This window comes from Indicator indicator, chromosome 7 (genome assembly GCF_027791375.1).
Source record: "Indicator indicator isolate 239-I01 chromosome 7, UM_Iind_1.1, whole genome shotgun sequence".
Classification (NCBI taxonomy): Eukaryota; Metazoa; Chordata; class Aves; order Piciformes; family Indicatoridae; genus Indicator; species Indicator indicator.
In genome coordinates, this window is record NC_072016.1 from 35,983,895 (window position 1) to 36,001,539 (window position 17,645).

The following is a 17,645-nucleotide window of genomic DNA, read 5'->3' on the forward strand; positions in this document are numbered from 1 at the left end:
CCGTGTCAGCAGCAGAGATTCTTGGGGCCTTGGGGGGTGGAGGTGTGTGGCATGCAGAGAGTGGACTCACAGCCTCCCCTGCCCACAGGTACGCCCGGCGCCTGCACAAAACCACCCGGCGCTTGGTGCCCGACTCGGAGGTGCGGTTCCTGCTGTCCGAGAGCGGCAGCGGGAAGGGAGCAGCCATGGTGACAGCCGTGGCCTACCGGCTGTTGGAGCAGCACCGCCTCATCGACGAGACCCTGGCCGAGTTCAAACTCACTCATGAGCAGCTGCTGCAGGTGAAGAAGAGGATGAGGGCAGAGATGGAAGCGGGGCTGAAGAAGAAGACTCATGAGACCGCCAAAGTGAAAATGCTTCCCACTTTTGTCCGCAGCACGCCGGATGGGACAGGTTAGGGGCATGCCCTTGCTGGGCTGAGGGCATGGCTCCAGGGTGCCCAAAACGTGCTCCCAGCAGTAGGGTGTGGGTTTGGTGGAGGGTGAACAGATCTGGTGCAATGAAAGAAACTCTTCTGAGGTGTGCAAAGGAGGAAATCTCAGCCCTGGACAGGGCAGCCAGCACAGCCTTTGTGCTGTTTGCTGGCAGCCTGACCATGTGTCCATACTCCAGGGTGCAAGCACGCTATAGCCTGGGGGGGAGAAAACCACAGCTAGTCTCATCACCCAAACCCGCCTGAACCCTGTTTGCACAACCTGAGCAGTTCTTTGGATTTAAGGAGACAGATGTGTGAGTCTTCTTTATCTTGTTGGTTTAAAACAAAACCAAACACAGAAAAGGCTAGAGTAATCAAAGCAGTATCTAAAATCCTCTTTTGATGAACCATGGAATCATAGAATTGTGAGGGTTGGAAGGGACCTGGAAGGGATCTAGTTCCAACTCCCCCTGCCATTGACTGGGACACCTCACACTAGATCAGGTTGCTCAGAGCCATATCCAGTCTGGCCTTTAAAACTTCCAGGGATGAGGTTTCTACCACCTCCCTGGGCAACCTGTTCCAGTGTCTCACCACCCTCATGGGAAAGGATTTCTTCCTGACATCCAATCTAAATCTACCCATTTCTAGTTTGGCTCCATTCCCCCTAGCCCTATCGCTACCTGACACCCTAAGAAGTCCCACCCCAGCTTTCTTGTAGCCCTGTTCTGATACTGGAAGGCCACAATAAGGTCTCCGTGGAGCCTTCTCTTCTCCAGATTGAATAGCCCCAACTCTCAGTCTTGTAGATGTTGCTTGTGGTTCTTTAAATGCACACACACACACATTCTTTTACAGAGAATGGAGACTTTCTGGCACTTGACCTTGGAGGAACAAACTTTAGGGTTTTGCTGGTGAAAATCCGCAGCGGTAAAAGGAGAACAGTTGAGATGCACAACAAGATCTACGCCATTCCCATAGAGGTGATGCAGGGAACAGGAGAAGAGGTATCTGTGTTTCTCTTCTGCAGCGCTTTTAAATGCCTCCTGTAGACCTTGTAACACATAGAACTTCACATGCCTGCCTTTTCTCTTTGAAGCTGTTTGATCACATTGTTACCTGCATTTCTGACTTCCTGGATTACATGGGGATAAAAGGAGCTCGTCTTCCTCTTGGCTTCACGTTTTCCTTCCCTTGCAAGCAGACCAGTCTGGATGCTGTAAGTTCCTTAGTATCTGTTGAATCTACTTTTATGCTTATGCTAAGCCTGATTTCTCTGCCTTCGTGCCGACTGTGTGACACTTACAGGGAGGTTGTACGAGGGGAGGGTTCATGCACTGGCCCTGACCGGTACAGCTGCTCCTATAAATAGTTCCTTTAAAGGTAATAATGCAAATGCTGCTCAGCCTGTGTACCATGGTTTAACTGCTGGCAGGAGAACTGAGTACCATGCAGCCACTTGCTCACTCCCACTCGGCAGTGGGATGGGGCAGAGAATCAGAAAACAAAGGTAGAACTCATGGGTTGAGATAAATACAGTTTAATGGGACAGAAAAGGAAGGGACAATAAGAATAACAGAATATACAAAAGCAGTGATGCACAAAACAATTGCTCACCACCTGCTGACCAAGCCAATCTGTGAGCTGTGGTGCCCCCCCAGCCAACTCCCCCTGGTTTATATACTGGGCATGACATCATATGATATGGAATACTCCTTTAGCTGATGTGGGTCAGCTGTCCTTGCTGTGTCCCCTCCCAGCTCCTTGTGCACCCCCAGCCTCTTCTGGCAGGGCAGTATGAGAAACTGAGAAGTCCTTGACTTAGTAGAAACACTGCTTAGCAACACCTAAATCCAAAACAACAGGACTGTGCCAGTGCTGTTCGGGAGAAAATGAGCTTTATTCCAGCCAACCCAGGACAGTATGGCTGTTACACGTAAGAGCATTACATTTTCCCATGGTGGTGATCCCTCCTTTTTTAAGGTATCGTGGTTTTCCAATTGTATAAACTTGCTGAGCTGTGATACTTCCCTGCTTTTGTGAGCAGTAAGCGAAAGTCCTTTCCTGCTGCCAGTGCCTATTTCCCAGCGGATCTAGTCTCACTGGATGGAGTGGATGGACCAGGGCCTGCTCATGACTCTCTAATGGTGACAGTGTGGCCTGCAACATGCCCCTGTCAAGCTTACCCTTTTTCTTTTCACTTTAACATTTAACTTCTTCACTGCCACGTACTTCCACCAACTCCACCAGTGCAGCTGTTGTTTCCTGTCTACTCAACACTTTTATTTGAAGATAGACGTATTTTCTGTCACAGTTTTTTTTTGAGCTTGTAGTTTCTGTCACGCTTTTTAAAGTTTGTTGCATTACTCTGGAACTTTGTGGACCAAGCATGATTAGTAGCTTTAGATGCAAGTTCCACATACAGAAAGAGAGACTCCTTTTCATAGAGACTTTTCTGTATAGCTTCACACTAAAGCAGTTGAAAGTTCAAGCGTACAAAATAATATTAGAGTCTTACTGAAAATTAGAAGAATATTCGAAGATTCACAGAATGGTTTAGGTTGGAAAGGGCCCTAAAGATCATCTAGTTCCAATCCCCCTGCCAGGGGGCAGGGACACCTTCCACTAGATCAGGTTGCTAAAGGCCTCATTCAACCTGCCCAGGGAGCACCCACGACCTCCTTGGGCAACCTGTTCCAGTGTCTCACCACCCTCACTGTAAAGAATTTCTTCCTAATCTTCAGTCTAAATCTGCCCTCCTCAAGCTTCATATTTAAAGAAGGAGGAAATAAGCAGTGATGTTAGGAGCAGCCTTCAAGTGTCCAGCTCTAAAATGCATTCATCTTGCTAGTGATAAGTGGCTTGGTCAAGCCAGGGAGACCTTTGAGTGAGACTGAGAAGATAGGTTTTCAGCAAACCATAGCACCCGTGTTGGTGGATACTATGGAACCTCCTCCTTGAGCTGAGGGCCCCTATGAGTTCAGGTACTAAGTGGCCATAAATATTCATGGCCATGTGCTGGGACTGTGGTCACCTGTGAGAAGTGTTGTGATTTTGTGCTTTTATGGGCTGGAGAGGTGGACAAATGCAGGGAATTATCAGGAAGAAGTGTGCAGTGATCATCCCTTAGAGAACTGTAGGCTTTTGGGGGACAATCTAGTACACCAGGAATCTTGATCATCTATTTTCTTCTTTTTTAGGGTATCCTTCTCAACTGGACAAAAGGTTTCAAAGCTACAGACTGCGAGGGAGAAGACGTAGTGTATTTGCTTAGAGAAGGAATTAAGAGAAGAGAGGTGATTTTTTTTGTTGTTGTTGTTATTTTGCTTTCTTTCTCTTTTCTTCACCTTCCTCCTCCAGACTTGACAGACCTCATGGGTCAGTGTTTGTGTGCCTTGAGGACACAAACTTTTGCCTCTAGACCAGCACAGGAGGCCTTGCCACAGGATGCTGGGTGGCAGTGGTGGCTCTGATGCTGACATGTAGCCTGACCACCATGTAGGACAAGTCTAGAGGGTACACAGTGGAAATGGGAGAGTTCAACCACCAAACAAAAATTGCTACTTAAAATGAACTACACTGGGGATTTTTTTCAATGCTTGGTGTTTTTTGTTGTTGCTGTTTTCCTGAGAAGCTTCTAAAATTCTAAATTCATCAGAATGTTCAAGGCTTCTTTCAAACCCTGTGGCAATTTCCACTGTATCCCAGCATGGAGAAAGCAGGAGTTTTCAACACAGGGACTGTAGGAATGTACCTTAGTGTACCCTTAATGACAGGGTTTTTTCCCCCTCTCAACCCTTGATCTTGAAAAAGCCTCAAGCAGCTTAGCTGGAGCTTTCTAGGAAGGGAAGAAAAATAGCCTGAGGAGAGCATTAATTCTGCAGAATTTTTGTCAGCAATTGAAACTTTAAAAACCTTTGCTACTGGATTTGCTACTGCACTGCTGTAATACAGAGTGGAGATAGCTCTCTACCGTGTGTTTGTATACAAGATCTGTACTTAAGTATACCTAAGCCAAAGAGAGCAGCCAGGAATGTGCTTTATTCTGAAGACAGTCTATTGCAAAGAAGAGCATGGAAAGAGCCTCAGCTACCTGCTGGTAGATTAAGTGCCTACTTTTTCCCTATGTACCATCAGGCTGCTGCTTTCAGTTTCCATTGTGTTCTGCCAGCATCCCCTTAGATGTACTCCTTTTGTTGTCCCCTTTGGTGTGAGGGGTTGCCCCAAACCCAGAGTTCTCACTGTTGTATTTCTGTCTTCCAAAGGAGTTTGACTTGGATGTGGTGGCTGTGGTGAACGATACAGTGGGCACAATGATGACTTGTGCTTACGAAGACCCAAACTGTGAAATCGGACTCATCGTGGGTATGTGTCAGAGCTGCCTTTTTTTGTTTGGCACTTCTTTATTTATCTGCACCTCTGCCTGTGTTCTCATAGAGACATCCCAGTGGTTAACATAGCTAGGGTGCCCAGGAGTGAAGGATTTGGAGATTAGCAGCTGTCCCTTCAGAAGCAAGCTGAATGAAAGATTTATCAACTGCCTGCTTAGTTGTGTCCACAATCAATTGAGATAAGCCCAGGCTGTAATGCTGAACAAATCCTGCCTGTTTTTTCTGGGAAAGGCAGCATGCTTCTTGTGAAGCAAGCAAACAAAAGGTAGGCTCAGGCAGCTTCAGCTTCAGCAGCTCTCAGAGTTGTGTTAGTTTAGCTCATAAGAATCTTCCTGCTGGGATGTTCAGGTAGCCCTTGAGCTTGTGGTCTCTCAGAATAGACTTGTAAAGCACAGCCACAATTCCCAAATGACATGTGATGGGAAGCTCTTAGACAAAGTGCAACGACTGACAGCTGAAATAATTCCACAGGTGACTGCTGATGCCTTGGCAAATGCCATGCTTGGGGTGTCTGAGCCACTGGGGTGGTGCGAATTCCCAAAGTTCTCCAGAGAAATGAGTTTTCAGTGGGAGAGAAGGGAACAAGCCACCTGCAAGCTTTAAGAACGCTTTCAGTTGTGAGATGGATTGTGGGAAAACAAAACACCACCAGCTTCTCCTCCAAACAGCTGGAAAATGTCCAGGATGAGTCAGCACAGTGCAGCGTGGGTGGGAAGCCGTGCCTGCGCAGCCCGGGTGAAGGCGTGTTCCGGGGACACAGCTCCCTGCAGGAAGGACAGCGTGTCCTTGGGGTGCTGAGAGCATCCACTCAGCGCTGCCTGCTGCAGCCCTGCCAGATAGGCTCTCCAGCCAACTTGTCTGTGTGCAGAGCAGCAGGTCAGAGGTGGCCTGGGCACTGCTGGGATAATGAGAGTGAAAGCTGTGGGGCTCTGACAGTTCCCTCTGCCCTGCCTGAACTGCTTTGGCCAGACTGACAACACTTGCTGGGAAGCCTGCATGAGCTGGCAATCCTCCTGCTCTCCCCAGTGCAGGGAGGTGGGTGAACTTTCCTGCTGTTGTTTGGCAGGGAAAAATATTCCTTCAAGGGCGAGTTCACATCATGCTTGTGCCTTGTCTCTCTGCCCAGTGCCATCTCTCCTGCTTTGTAGAGCTGATGCTTTGAATCTGCACTGCTGAATACTTTGGAAACTGCTACCAATGAGACCAAGCCTCTGCTTTTCATCTGCTGGCAGCAGGAGATCATTTAAAAGCCTGTCAGTCTAGCAGCCTGCATTTAATTGGTTATCCACATATTCAGGCAGCCCTTACTTATTCTGTGGTCCTGTTCTGGCACAGTGGGGTTGGACTCAATGATCTTCAGAGGTCTCTTCCAACCCCTAACGTCCTGTGATCCTTACCTTGTTCTGGACAAGGAGACTTGGTGTTGGGGAGGCTGACCACTGCTGACAGTCCACAACTGGATTTGGTCTGGTTTGGTTCTGCAAACCTGGGACTTGATTTGCAGGCCTAGATTTCCACCACTGCCCCAACCCCTGTGCTGTGGTTCAGCTCTCCTGCAGCAGAGGAGTACTCTAGGAGGATCTATTTTTGCTCAGACTTTATTGATGTAATACTGTAAAAAATCACAAAGGAAACCAGACTTGCTGATATAATAAGTGCAGAATGTGTCATGCACATTAAGTGAGAGTTTGGTAGGTAACTTCAAGAAAACTTTTCCTCCAGGTAGCAATAAAAGCTGTCTCTCTTTGCTAATAAAGCTTTTCTCCCTAAGGCCTGTGAGTACATGGAGAGCTTGGTAATTGCCATGCTCCTTTAGGATCCCCTTTAAGCAGAATCAGATATGGCTTCATTTCAACACGGAAGTAACCCTCCTGCTGGAGAAACCATTTGAGTAATTTGAATCAGAACAAAAACAAGCAAGAACTGAAAAATACCTTGCAATTAGCTGGCAAAACCCCAGAGGTTTTCTTTGCCTGATGCCTCAGAACTTGCTGAAGCTTTCAATTCAGCAAATTTTCCCCTGAATTCTGTGGGCTTTGGTGGAAGGGGATTCCTAGCTTCAAAATCCAGCTGGTCGCTTGATTGGGATTTGAGTGCAGAAGCTTGTGAGGGTTGGTGTGCCAAAACTGCTGCACTGCTGCTCCTCCCTGTAGGACAGGACCCTCAGCCCACCTGGCCTGGGTAAGCCTCTTCTCTGAGCCACCCACAGCAGAATTATTGGGTTGTTGAAGAGTTAAGTGTTCTTTGGTGACCTTTCAAATGATGATTTGACTTCATCGTTCAGAAAAAGCACATCCAAGATCCCACTGAAGGTTTTGTCAGGGCTGTCATGCTTGTTCTAGTGTTGTTTTGTCCAGAAAGCAAATCACATCCTGGGCTGCATCAAGAGAAGCATAGCCAGAAGGTTGAGGGAGGTGATTCTCCCCATCTACTCTGTTCTGGTGAGACCCCACCTGGAGTACTGTGTCCAGTTCTGATGACCCTGTTACAAGAAGGATGTGGAAGTGCTGGAATGTGTCCAGAGAAGGGCCACAAGGATGATCAAAGGGCTGGAACACCTCTCCTATGAAAGCAGACAGAGAGTTGGAAGAGTTCAGTCTGGAGAAGAGAAGGCTCCAAGGAAACCTTATTGTGGCCTTCCAGTGTCTGAAGGGGGCCTACAGGAAAGCTGGGGAGGGACTTTTTAGGGTGTCAGGTAATGATAGGACTAAGGAGAAAGGAGTAAAACCAGAAATGGGTAGATTCAGATTAGATGTTAGGAAGAAATCCTTTCCCATGAGGGTGCTGAGACACTGGAACAGGTTGCCCAGGGAGGTGGTGGAAGCCTCGTCCCTGGAAGTTTTTAAGGCCAGGCTGGATGTGGTTCTGAGCAACCTGCTGTGGTGTGAGGTGTCCCTGCCCATGAGAGCAGGGGTGGAACTGGATGATCCTTGAGGTCCCTTCCAACCCTGACAATTCTATGATTCTATGAATCAAAGAGTAATGTCAGTATTTTCTCCTTTCAGGAACTGGCAGCAATGCCTGCTACATGGAAGAGATGAGGAACATAGAGATGGTGGATGGAGAGCAAGGCCGGATGTGCGTGAACACCGAGTGGGGAGCGTTCGGGGATAACGGCTGCCTGGATGACATCAGGACAATATATGACAAAGCAGTTGATGACTACTCACTGAATGCTGGAAAGCAAAGGTACTGTGGGATAAACGGAGTGCCAGCCTGCCCTGAATGCTTTTAGGAGGGAACTGGATTTCTCCCAGTCAGAGAAGGGAGAGGTTGAGTGGAAAATGACTGCAGCCCTGCCATCCTGTGGACTCTCTCTCTTCTGTGCTTTTCCTGGTTGCTGCCTGCCTATATTCTGCCATGACATTTCAGCAGGGTTTTTGTGAGAACTTCAAGAGTCTTGAGATTACTAAAGACCCTTTTTCTCACCTTGTGTTGTACTGAGGGTGTTACAATGACTTGTCATTCTTTTGTCTTGTTCTCAGCCTAATCTTTTTTAGTTGAACTCTCTGCCTCTAGAAATACTCAGCCTAGACCAGCCAGCAAGGCTGGATCTTGGAGCTGCTCACTGTAAAGCAATCAGTTGTAAAGCAGTTGCAGTCAGCTCTTGTTTGAGGCATGTCTGGATGAAGCATGTCATGTTAGAGGACCTACTTGCCTTTCTTGTTCCCCTTTTACAGGTCCAGCTCTTGTTTGGGCAAATGCTTCCCTGTCCCCCTTCATGAAGGCTGACAAAGAGGTGTACCCAGCAAGAGTAAAACTGGGCTGAAACTGCTGCATGCCCAGGCTATGAGTTTTCATAATTCCTCTGCAGTAATGCTTTGATGCCAGGAGATTTTAAAAAGATTTTGTGGCTAGAATAAATCTGCCTGAAAACTTGGGGGATGCAGACAAGTTGGCAGGACCCCTGGGAAGCTCTTTAGAAGTAACAGCTCAGACCAGAGAAGCAGGTGCTGAGTGAGCCTGACAGAGAGGCAGAGCTGGCATGGAATAAGCAGCCAAGGGCAGTAGCAGAGACTGCCAGGAGGAATCGTTTATTTCAGAGTGCATTAGGCACTCAAGAAGGACAACGTTTGCTGGGTACAAGCCTGAGAGAGTTCACAGTATTAAGTGGATTGTCTGGCCTGCTTCCAGTGGGATGGTGTGCTGGGCTCCCTTCCATCTAGGGCAAAAACCCTGCTTTTGACTTCAGGAGGTGAAATAAAGTTTGCATCACTGAATGCACTTCTCAGGAAATAGAAAAATGTTCGGTTTTCCTTGGTAAGGAAACAGCTCACAAACTCCAAAATGCTCCATTCAGACCAGAATGAAGCTGGAAGGGGGTACAAAGCAGACTCCTGCCCTCCTCAGCACAGGGCTGCCCTGTACTGGTGCTGTGTATCACTCATGGACTGTTCCTTGTTGTGTTGTGTGAAGAGGTCTTCAAAGAATCACAGAATTGTTAGCGTTGGAAGGGACCTCAAGGATCATCCAGTTCCAACCCCCCTGCCATGGGCAGGGATGCCTCACACTAGTTCAGGTTGCTCACAGCCACATCCAGCCTGGCCTTAAAAACTTCCAGGGATGAGGCTTCTACCACCTCCCTGGGCAACCTGTTCCAGTGTCTCACCACCCTCATGGGAAAGGATTTCTTCCTAACATCCAATCTGAATCTACCCATTTCTGGTTTTACTCCTTTCCCCCTAGTCCTATTATTTCCTGACACCCTAAAAAGCTCCTCCCCAGCTTTCTTGTAGGCCTCCTTCAGACACTGGAAGCCACAATAAGGTTTCCTTGGAGCCTTCTCTTCTCTAGACTGAACTCTTCCAACTCTCTGTCTGTTTTCATAGGAGAGGTGCTCCAGCCCTCTGGTCTTCAGGTGAAAGACATTCCCTCTGTAGCCTGTTTGCAGGCCTGCAACTGTTTGAGTTCTGTGTGCAAAGGTGGGGCCGGAGAGCTTCAAGATAACTTGGTTCATAGAAACCTAGAGGTCTTTTCCAACTGAAATAATTCTAAGATCATTGAGTCCAACCATTGACCTAACACCACCATGGCCATTAAACCATGTCCCAGAGTGCCTTGTCTACACGTTTCTTAAACACCTCCAGGAAGGATGATTCCTTGTGATACTTGAGCTATTGGTTCCCTACTGGAAACCAGGTGCTGGAATTAACTGAAAAGCATAAATCAACCCTAGCTTGCTGGTTTGCAGTGCAGTGACCTTGTGAACATGCTGGACATACCTTTTCACAGCTTTTTTTACCTCTCAACAGGATTTTGCAGCATAGGGCTCCCTTAAAAGCACTGCACCTTGTAGTTAAGCTGTAATTTGCTTCAGGGAGCCACTGAGCTTTTGCTGTTGAAGGTCTCAGCTGTGCTTCAGGAGGGCTCCCAACTGTTGTGCCATAGAGACAAGTTTTCTCTGGGGTCCTTTCAAGGATGCGTGGCAAATTTGACTTTTATCTGGGCACCGTTCTGCTCTCAGGCAACAAGTTTTAATTTCTTCCACTTGGGTAAAATGCCAGTGGTCTTTAACAACAGCCTGCCTGGGAAAACATGGTAGTGAGGAATAGATGAAGTATTTCTAGGTCATAGAATCATAGAATAACCCGGCTTGGAAGGGACCTCCAAAGGTCATCTAGTCCAACCCCCCACAGTCAACACGGGCATCCTCAACTAGATCAGGTTTTCCAGAGCCTTGTTGAGCCTCACCTTGAATATCTCCACGGATGGGGCCTCAACCACCTCTCTGGGCAACCTGTTCCAGTGCTCAGCCACCCTCATTGTAAAGAACTTGTTCCTAACATCCAATTTAAATCCTTTCTTCTCTAATTTCAAACCACTGCTTCTTGTCCGATCTCTGCAGGCCTTTGTAAACAGTCCCTCTTCAGCCTTCTTGTAGTTTCCTTCTGGTACTCGAAGGCTGCTATTAGGTCTTCCTGGAGCCTCCTCCTCTCTAGGCTGAACAACCCCAACTCCCTCAGCCTGTCCTTATAGCAGAGGTGTTCCAGCCCCTTGATCATTTTTGTGGCCTCCTCTGGACCTGCTCCATCAGGTCCATGTGCTTCCTGCATTGAGGGCTCCAGAGCTGGACACAGGTGGGCTCCCAAGGCTTCCCACTCAGTCTTCATGCTTTTTCCTGCCCAATTTTTTCTAGCAAATGTCCATTCTGTGTAAATCAGGTTGCATATTTCATGTCCCAAATGTGCTTGGGCAGGACACCTGGCTGATAACACAGCTGTGATGCTGCCACTGCAAATGTGAGCAGCCTCCCTCTGAGCTGTGGCTGCTCTGTTTCACTGCAGGTATGAGAAAATGATCAGTGGGATGTACCTGGGGGAAATAGTCCGCAACATTTTGATCGACTTCACCAAGCGGGGCTTCCTGTTCCGAGGCCAGATTTCAGAGACACTCAAGACCAGACATATCTTTGAAACCAAGTTCCTTTCTCAGATTGAGAGGTAAGAGCACTGCACAGGAATGAAAGAGTGTGGTAACACCTACTTGGTGACACTGATGGAGGGACAGCTGGAGAGCATGGCTTGGTTCTCTAGAGATAATTTTGGTTTCTGTAAGAGCATGTGCACGTGCAGAAGGACTCCTCACAGCATAATCTGAATTTGTGGCAGTGCTCACTGCTAAATCATAGGAAGGGCTGTCAAGGATTCCCTTACTGTACAATTTTATTTGCTTGCTTGGAAATCAGGCCATTTTCCTGTGCCTCTTGTGTGTGTCTAGCTGTAATCATTGAGCTGAATGAACATTAGTTGAATGAACACTTGCTTACTGGATATTTTTGTGTCTTTTTGCTTAGACTGTATTTTAAAGTAATCTCAAAGCCTGTTGACTCTTTATGGGAGGAAAACCTCAAGCTGGTCATAAAAAATATTTTCCTGAAGTGCTCTTTGGTAGGAAAAAAGAAGGGGAGACAATGCAGGGCTACGCTTGGAGCCGCCCTTGTGCTGCACTGCAGCATGGTGCTGGGGTGAATGAATTTGCATCCTCTGAGGTCTCCTGCTGCCTGGTATGGATGCAGCCATCAATGCAGTGGGGTTTGTGGCAGTGACTTGGCTGAAGGAAGCCTTTGGTTTAACACTGTGTTCTTCTGCTTCTGCAGTGACAGGTTAGCCTTGCTGCAGGTGCGAGCCATCCTCCAGCAGCTGGGCCTCAACAGCACCTGCGATGACAGCATCATTGTCAAGACCGTGTGTGGGGCAGTGTCGAGGCGAGCAGCTCAGCTGTGTGGCGCAGGAATGGCTGCTGTTGTAGATAAAATCAGGGAGAACAGAGGATTAGAGCACCTGGAGATAACGGTTGGTGTGGATGGGACTCTGTACAAATTACATCCGCAGTGAGTATTCACTTCCTCAGCAGTCTTGTGCCTGCTATTTGTAGCTTCATGCTTGTATGTCCTTTCTCTTGATGCACCAAACTGGTCTCTCATACTTGCCATGATAAGAGTCAGGGAAAAGAAGTCTTAAATCAGGGGTGGTCAGGGCTTTCTAAAGGGCAATGAGAGGGCCGAGAAGAGCTCGTGAAGCATTCTTGGGGCAATGATAATAAACCGCAGGGGCCGCAGCTTGCCGAATGAGTTGGAAGCTGCACAACAAGAGAAGGATCTCTTGGCTCTGCAAAGGCAATGACAGAGCAATACTGAACTGGCTGGTGCTTCTTTGGAGGATGTTTCTCTTCATTGTGTAGAGGAGATGGGCTGCTGCAAGGCAGTGGCCGGTGAGGGCAAGAGTCTGAAAGAGCTGGTGGGAGGAGGAGGAGGAAGAGGAAAGGACTAGTGACCATCTCTGGTGTGCATGGAGGGCTATGGGTGGGAAGGAGATGACTACACATGGTCTTTTTTCTCCTTTTTTGCTGTGGTAGTAGCAACCTGGCTTAACCCCACACAGACAGGGGTGGGATGCAAATGCTTAACTCACACTGCTCCCAGACTTCAAATCCACCCAGCATTTTAGTTTTTATCCCAGTGAAACAGGAGGCACTGCAAAAGCCTGTACTGTGTTAAGCTCTGCAGATGCTATGGGACCTCCCTCACCCACTACTGTTGTTTCCTTTCCCAGCTTTTCAAGGATCATGCACCAAACTGTCAAAGAGCTGGCACCCAACTGCGACGTAACCTTCCTGCTGTCAGAGGATGGCAGTGGGAAAGGGGCAGCGCTCATCACAGCGGTGGGATGCAGGCTTCGCGATGCCGAGCAGAACTGAACTCCACAACCCCGGCCCCCGATTCTGTCTTGTGAGCACTTTCTCATAAAGCAGCGACTGCATAGTCAGAACTGGTAAAAACCCAGAACTCACTGCTTTATCGGGGAAAACCAGAATACAACTAATGACATAAAAAACTAGGATACAAGATAGAATGTGTGCTGTTAATAATATCTCCTGTTCCTGGACCCCAATCTGCATGTTTCTTATTCACCTTGTTGGTACCTTCCCCATCTGTAGGTCATGGGAAAAAAAAAAAAACCCACACAAAAAACCAAACCAACAAACCAACCCAACAGTCTCTAATTTCTGCAGCTGTCAAAACTCGGTTGTTGTCTGAGATGAAATTGACCCCAAGTGATGTGCATTGAGAGCTACCATTACATCGTACCAATCGTGTCCTTGGCAGCATCCCCTGTTAGGTGCCACCGTCAGCACGCTGACCACATCAGACCTGGGTGTTGATGCTTTTAGTGAAGGGGAAACAGCAGTTCCCTCCTGCATATCCACCTGCTGTGGTTTCGTCCAAAGCAGTTGTGAAAGCGTTGCGGGGTGTGTCAGCTCCCTGCACGCACGTAACTCTGTTGTGGGACTTGGCAGTGCGACTTCGCTCTCTTCCTCTGATGCCTGTTTTTGTCATGGTAAAAGTGAACGCCCTTGTCCCACAGATCTGGTTCCCACTGGCATTTCCCCATTGCTTCTGTGAGTAGTGCTGTGTTACTGGGTGAAAATAAACAAAAAACATCGAGTTTTGGCAAGAAATCCCTGGATAGTAAAACAAGCGGTTGGTGATTGGGGTAATCCAAATCTCCAGGCCTGGGAAATCGGTAGATTTATGGTCCCTACATGGGCTGTGCTGTATTCTTCTGTTTAAGATTTCTTACCAAAAAAAAAATTCCATCTTTTCTTGTTAGTGTAGATCAGGGTGCTGCAGCTGCCCTTCTCCTGACTCTGCAGCTTGATGGTGTCACTGGGACGTGTGTACTTCCGTCTCTCGCCTTAAATGGGTGTTTGATTCCTCACAAAGCTTTAACCTTCAGTACTGTCAAGCAGCCACTCAAAACACTCAGCTACAGCTCGTGATCAGAAAGGAACATACAAGGGTTTGATTTTGGTCTTGCCTTTGAGGCTCTGGGTGTGTTAAACTGAACAAACCACAAAGCCAAAATCAGACCCAGCTTATTCCAAGGCCTAAAGCAACGACAAAGATCATTTAAACACTTGGTCTATCCTGTCCTCTGTCGAGTCGATGCCATTATTATATCTGCACACCAGTTGCATTACTGAAATTGAGAAGCAGTTAGGAAGGCAAAGGTCACAACACTTTCTGCAAAGAGGGAGACCACACAGTAAGTCCTTAATTCCTGCTCTTCTACCAAAAAAAAAGAATTTGAGCTGCCTGCATGGTTTTCCCTGCTGCCTTTTTCCTGCAGAAAGTAGATGGAAATTTGCAGGCTACTCCTCTTTGTCCTCGTTCCACTCCCCTAAGATTTGGATTGCCCTATTGGTAACATTTCAATATGCATTTTGGTGCACTGTGAGTGAATGTTCGTAAAAGTAATGTGTGAGTCACAAAACAGTCGTTGCAGCTTTAAGTGTGTGTCTACCTGAAAAAATTGCATGCCTAACTGGTTTTGCAAAGGTAGAGAGTCTTTTTACTTTGCACACTAGTAGCTCCAGTTACTAGTGTTACGTGATCCTCGTGAAAATATTAAACTTTTTTTGATGTGTGTTAACTGGTGTTTAGTGGTTCTTTCTGGAAGAGGTGCTGTTGGCTGGTGGCTTTAGTGCTTTGGGAAGAGCTATTGTGTAGGGAGAGCTGCAACCTAATCCCAGTGGTGCCTGCGTTTTGTGTGTGTGTGTTTTCATTCCCGGGCATTCGGGGGCAGATTCAAACAGTGTGGCTTTCACCCAGGTCCCCACGCCTCGTTTTGCCTAATGTAGTTCAGCAGAGGCACAGAGCTGACAGCGCCCGAATCTTAGCGGCGTGTAGTTTGCCTGGGTGCATCTGCTGCCCTGGGGGCCTGCAGCACAGGAAAACCTCAGCCCACTGCACCAAATCCAATGTGGTTATGTGAGGCTTTGCCAGATACACAGTGATGGATCTGTTGCAGCCTCTGTGTCCCCACAGAAGCCTGATGGTTCTGTAAGCTCCCCATGTGCATAGGGTTAACGTTGGCAGTCACGGTGTCAGGTGCTCAGACACCACAGGTTTGCACACCCCCTCTTGGAGTTTTGTATGGAAGCCTCTTTTGCGTACACTGAAGCTGTATGTGCTTCTCCAATAACACATTTTATGTTACAGCTTGAATAGTCTGACACCCTTGGTGTGGAGCTATGACCCCAAGCAGGAGACAGAAGAGGATGAGAAACTTTTTGGGCACAGGGGCCACATTGCGTTTTAATTGCTTGGAGATTTGCAAGTCTTACGCCTGCCGCCGGCAGTGCTGTAGAGGGGTGGTGTGAGCCGTACCTGACGACCTGGATTTGGAGCTCTTCAGCACCTGAAGGCTAGGCTCAGTGCAGGATAGAGTATGACTGAGAAGTGGAAGTGGCACTTGGTCTCAGGGTGACTGAATTTTGGGAGAAGCTGGCATAGGTCATTTTGTTTATTGGATCCAGCTCATAACAAATAGGGAGTGAGTTTGTGTTTCTAACAGCCCGACTTTTCCTACTCACGGACTGTAGGTGATGTGCTCCACAAGGCACACCAGTTCTTTTCCAAAGGGAGCCTTGGTGGGGTTTCCATTTCCAGACTACTTCTTACCCCTAGGAAACTGTTCCAAGTGAATCACAAGGCTGTAACTGTCTGAAGAAGTGTCTCCGGTGTTACCCAAGCAATGACTGAGATGTCTTACTTAAAGGTTTTAGGCTTGGCGAATAAAATCATAGTCCTCTTAATTGTTAAGCTGTAATTACTGCAGTATGAACACATAAACCTTATATTTCCTGGGGAAAAGACCATTTGCATACGGCTGTTACAATGTCACCTGCTCCATACTCCTCTGGGGGGAATTCTCTCAGAAGCCTTTTGAATGGGTTTTAAAACAAGCAGACTTTTGTTTTGTTTTGTTTTCTTAAGAAAATAGCAGAAGGCAAAATAAAGTGTTTCTGAACTTCTGAACCCCGTTTTGTGCTTTTTTTGTTCGTTTCTTTGCCATCAAAATGAGAGCTTCAGATGGTTTCCTTTGCTGTGGTTTCCTTTCCCTGTGCTGCAGGGAGTCTATTGCTGCTCAGTTGTTGGGTTTATGGCAGACCTGGAGGTGTTTCACTGCTGCCTGGTGTTGAGTCATGTCTGTATTCATATGAAATAAGTGTTTGCTATGGAGTACGGTGTTCCTGTTACCTCATCTGTCACAGGAAGTAATGTCATCTGCCTTGACATGCCTTTTCTTCCAGCATCTCACAAGGGCTCAGAGCATCTCTGCTTTCTTAGCTGCTGCTGTTTCTAGAGGAGGAGCTTCTTGGGATCTGCAGTGTGAGCCCTTCAGGGCACAGAGTGTTTCACTCGCAACCTGAAGAAATCATCCTCTGCTTTCTGTGTCCAAACAAGACAAAGAGATTGCCTGAGTTGTCAGAAAATGTCAGTGCCTGTCAGGAACTGCACAGGGGAGACACTGCCAGCATGAACATGATGCTGGGACATCTGAAATAGGCTCTGGATGGCTGTTAGGGAAGGGATGGAAGATGGAGGGGAAGATGGGATGCTCAACATAGGCCTGTTTGATCTGAAAAGATCTGCATTAGAAAGCTGGGGGGGTTAAAGGGCATGGGAGGGATACAGTTTATGCATATGGAAGAGTGAACTTGGAGTGTACATGTCCTTCAGCAATGTAGATTTATATTGGACATTAGGAAGAAGCTCTTTATGATGAGGTTGGTGAGAAACTGGAACAGGTTGCCCAGAGAACTTGTGGACACCTCATCCCTTGAAGTGTTTTAAGATGAGGCTGGATGAGGCTTTGAGCAGCCTGGTCTGGTAAGACGTATCCCTGCCCATGGCAGGGGGGTTGGAACTGGATGCCTCCCAACTCAAGCCATTGTATGATTCAGTTTCTCAGAGCAACTGCTAGTCCCATCCCAGAGATGTGTGCCCTCTGGAGCATCCCTCCCAAACGGTTTTGAATCCCTTCAGAAGAAAGACTTGGGGTGGCTGCCTGTAAATGCATCTTGGTGCTCTCCCTCTGCCCTTCATCACCCTAGTGGGTGCAGTCTCAGGAAGAGCAGCCTGGCTAGAGGGCTGGACAGGATAACATCTAGACTGGAAACCACCTGCTGGAATGATTTAAAATACTGAATTTTTGTTCAGAAGGGCACACAGCCCTGTGCTCTGTTGTCCTGTTAACAAGACACCTTTGTTGGGCTTCTGTCTAAGATAGTTGTTCTCCACAGCAGCCAGGGAGGCAAAAATTAAGGGAGAAAGGAAAATACATCTGCTGGCTCCTGTATTGAAACAGGCCTCGGGATTTAAGCCTCACAACAGTTTGTAGTTTTGCTTTCACAGAGCAGAGGAAATATTTCAACTAACTGGATCTTTTCCATGATGTAGGAGCTTTTTGTATGCTAAGGTATGGCTCAATGATACTTACATACAAATCTGTCCACAAGGGGGTAAAGTGATTGTGAGGTGCTACTTACCACAC

The 17,645-nt window shown here is 47.5% G+C and overlaps 1 protein-coding gene across 2 annotated transcripts in view; it reads left to right on the plus strand.

Annotated features, from left to right (window-relative positions):
- HK1 (hexokinase 1) overlaps positions 1 to 13,051 on the plus strand; it is a 43,274-nt gene extending 30,223 nt beyond the window's left edge. For both annotated transcript variants that reach the window (XM_054382187.1, XM_054382188.1), the window contains 9 exons: positions 89 to 393; positions 1,274 to 1,422; positions 1,515 to 1,634; positions 3,616 to 3,711; positions 4,681 to 4,780; positions 7,812 to 7,995; positions 11,091 to 11,246; positions 11,903 to 12,136; positions 12,858 to 13,051. In XM_054382187.1, coding sequence (XP_054238162.1) covers positions 89 to 393; positions 1,274 to 1,422; positions 1,515 to 1,634; positions 3,616 to 3,711; positions 4,681 to 4,780; positions 7,812 to 7,995; positions 11,091 to 11,246; positions 11,903 to 12,136; positions 12,858 to 13,002 — 1,489 coding nt within the window. In that variant the 3' untranslated portion in view covers positions 13,003 to 13,051. The remainder of the gene's footprint in view (positions 1 to 88; positions 394 to 1,273; positions 1,423 to 1,514; positions 1,635 to 3,615; positions 3,712 to 4,680; positions 4,781 to 7,811; positions 7,996 to 11,090; positions 11,247 to 11,902; positions 12,137 to 12,857) is intronic.
- The last annotated feature ends 4,594 nt before the right edge of the window (positions 13,052 to 17,645 follow it).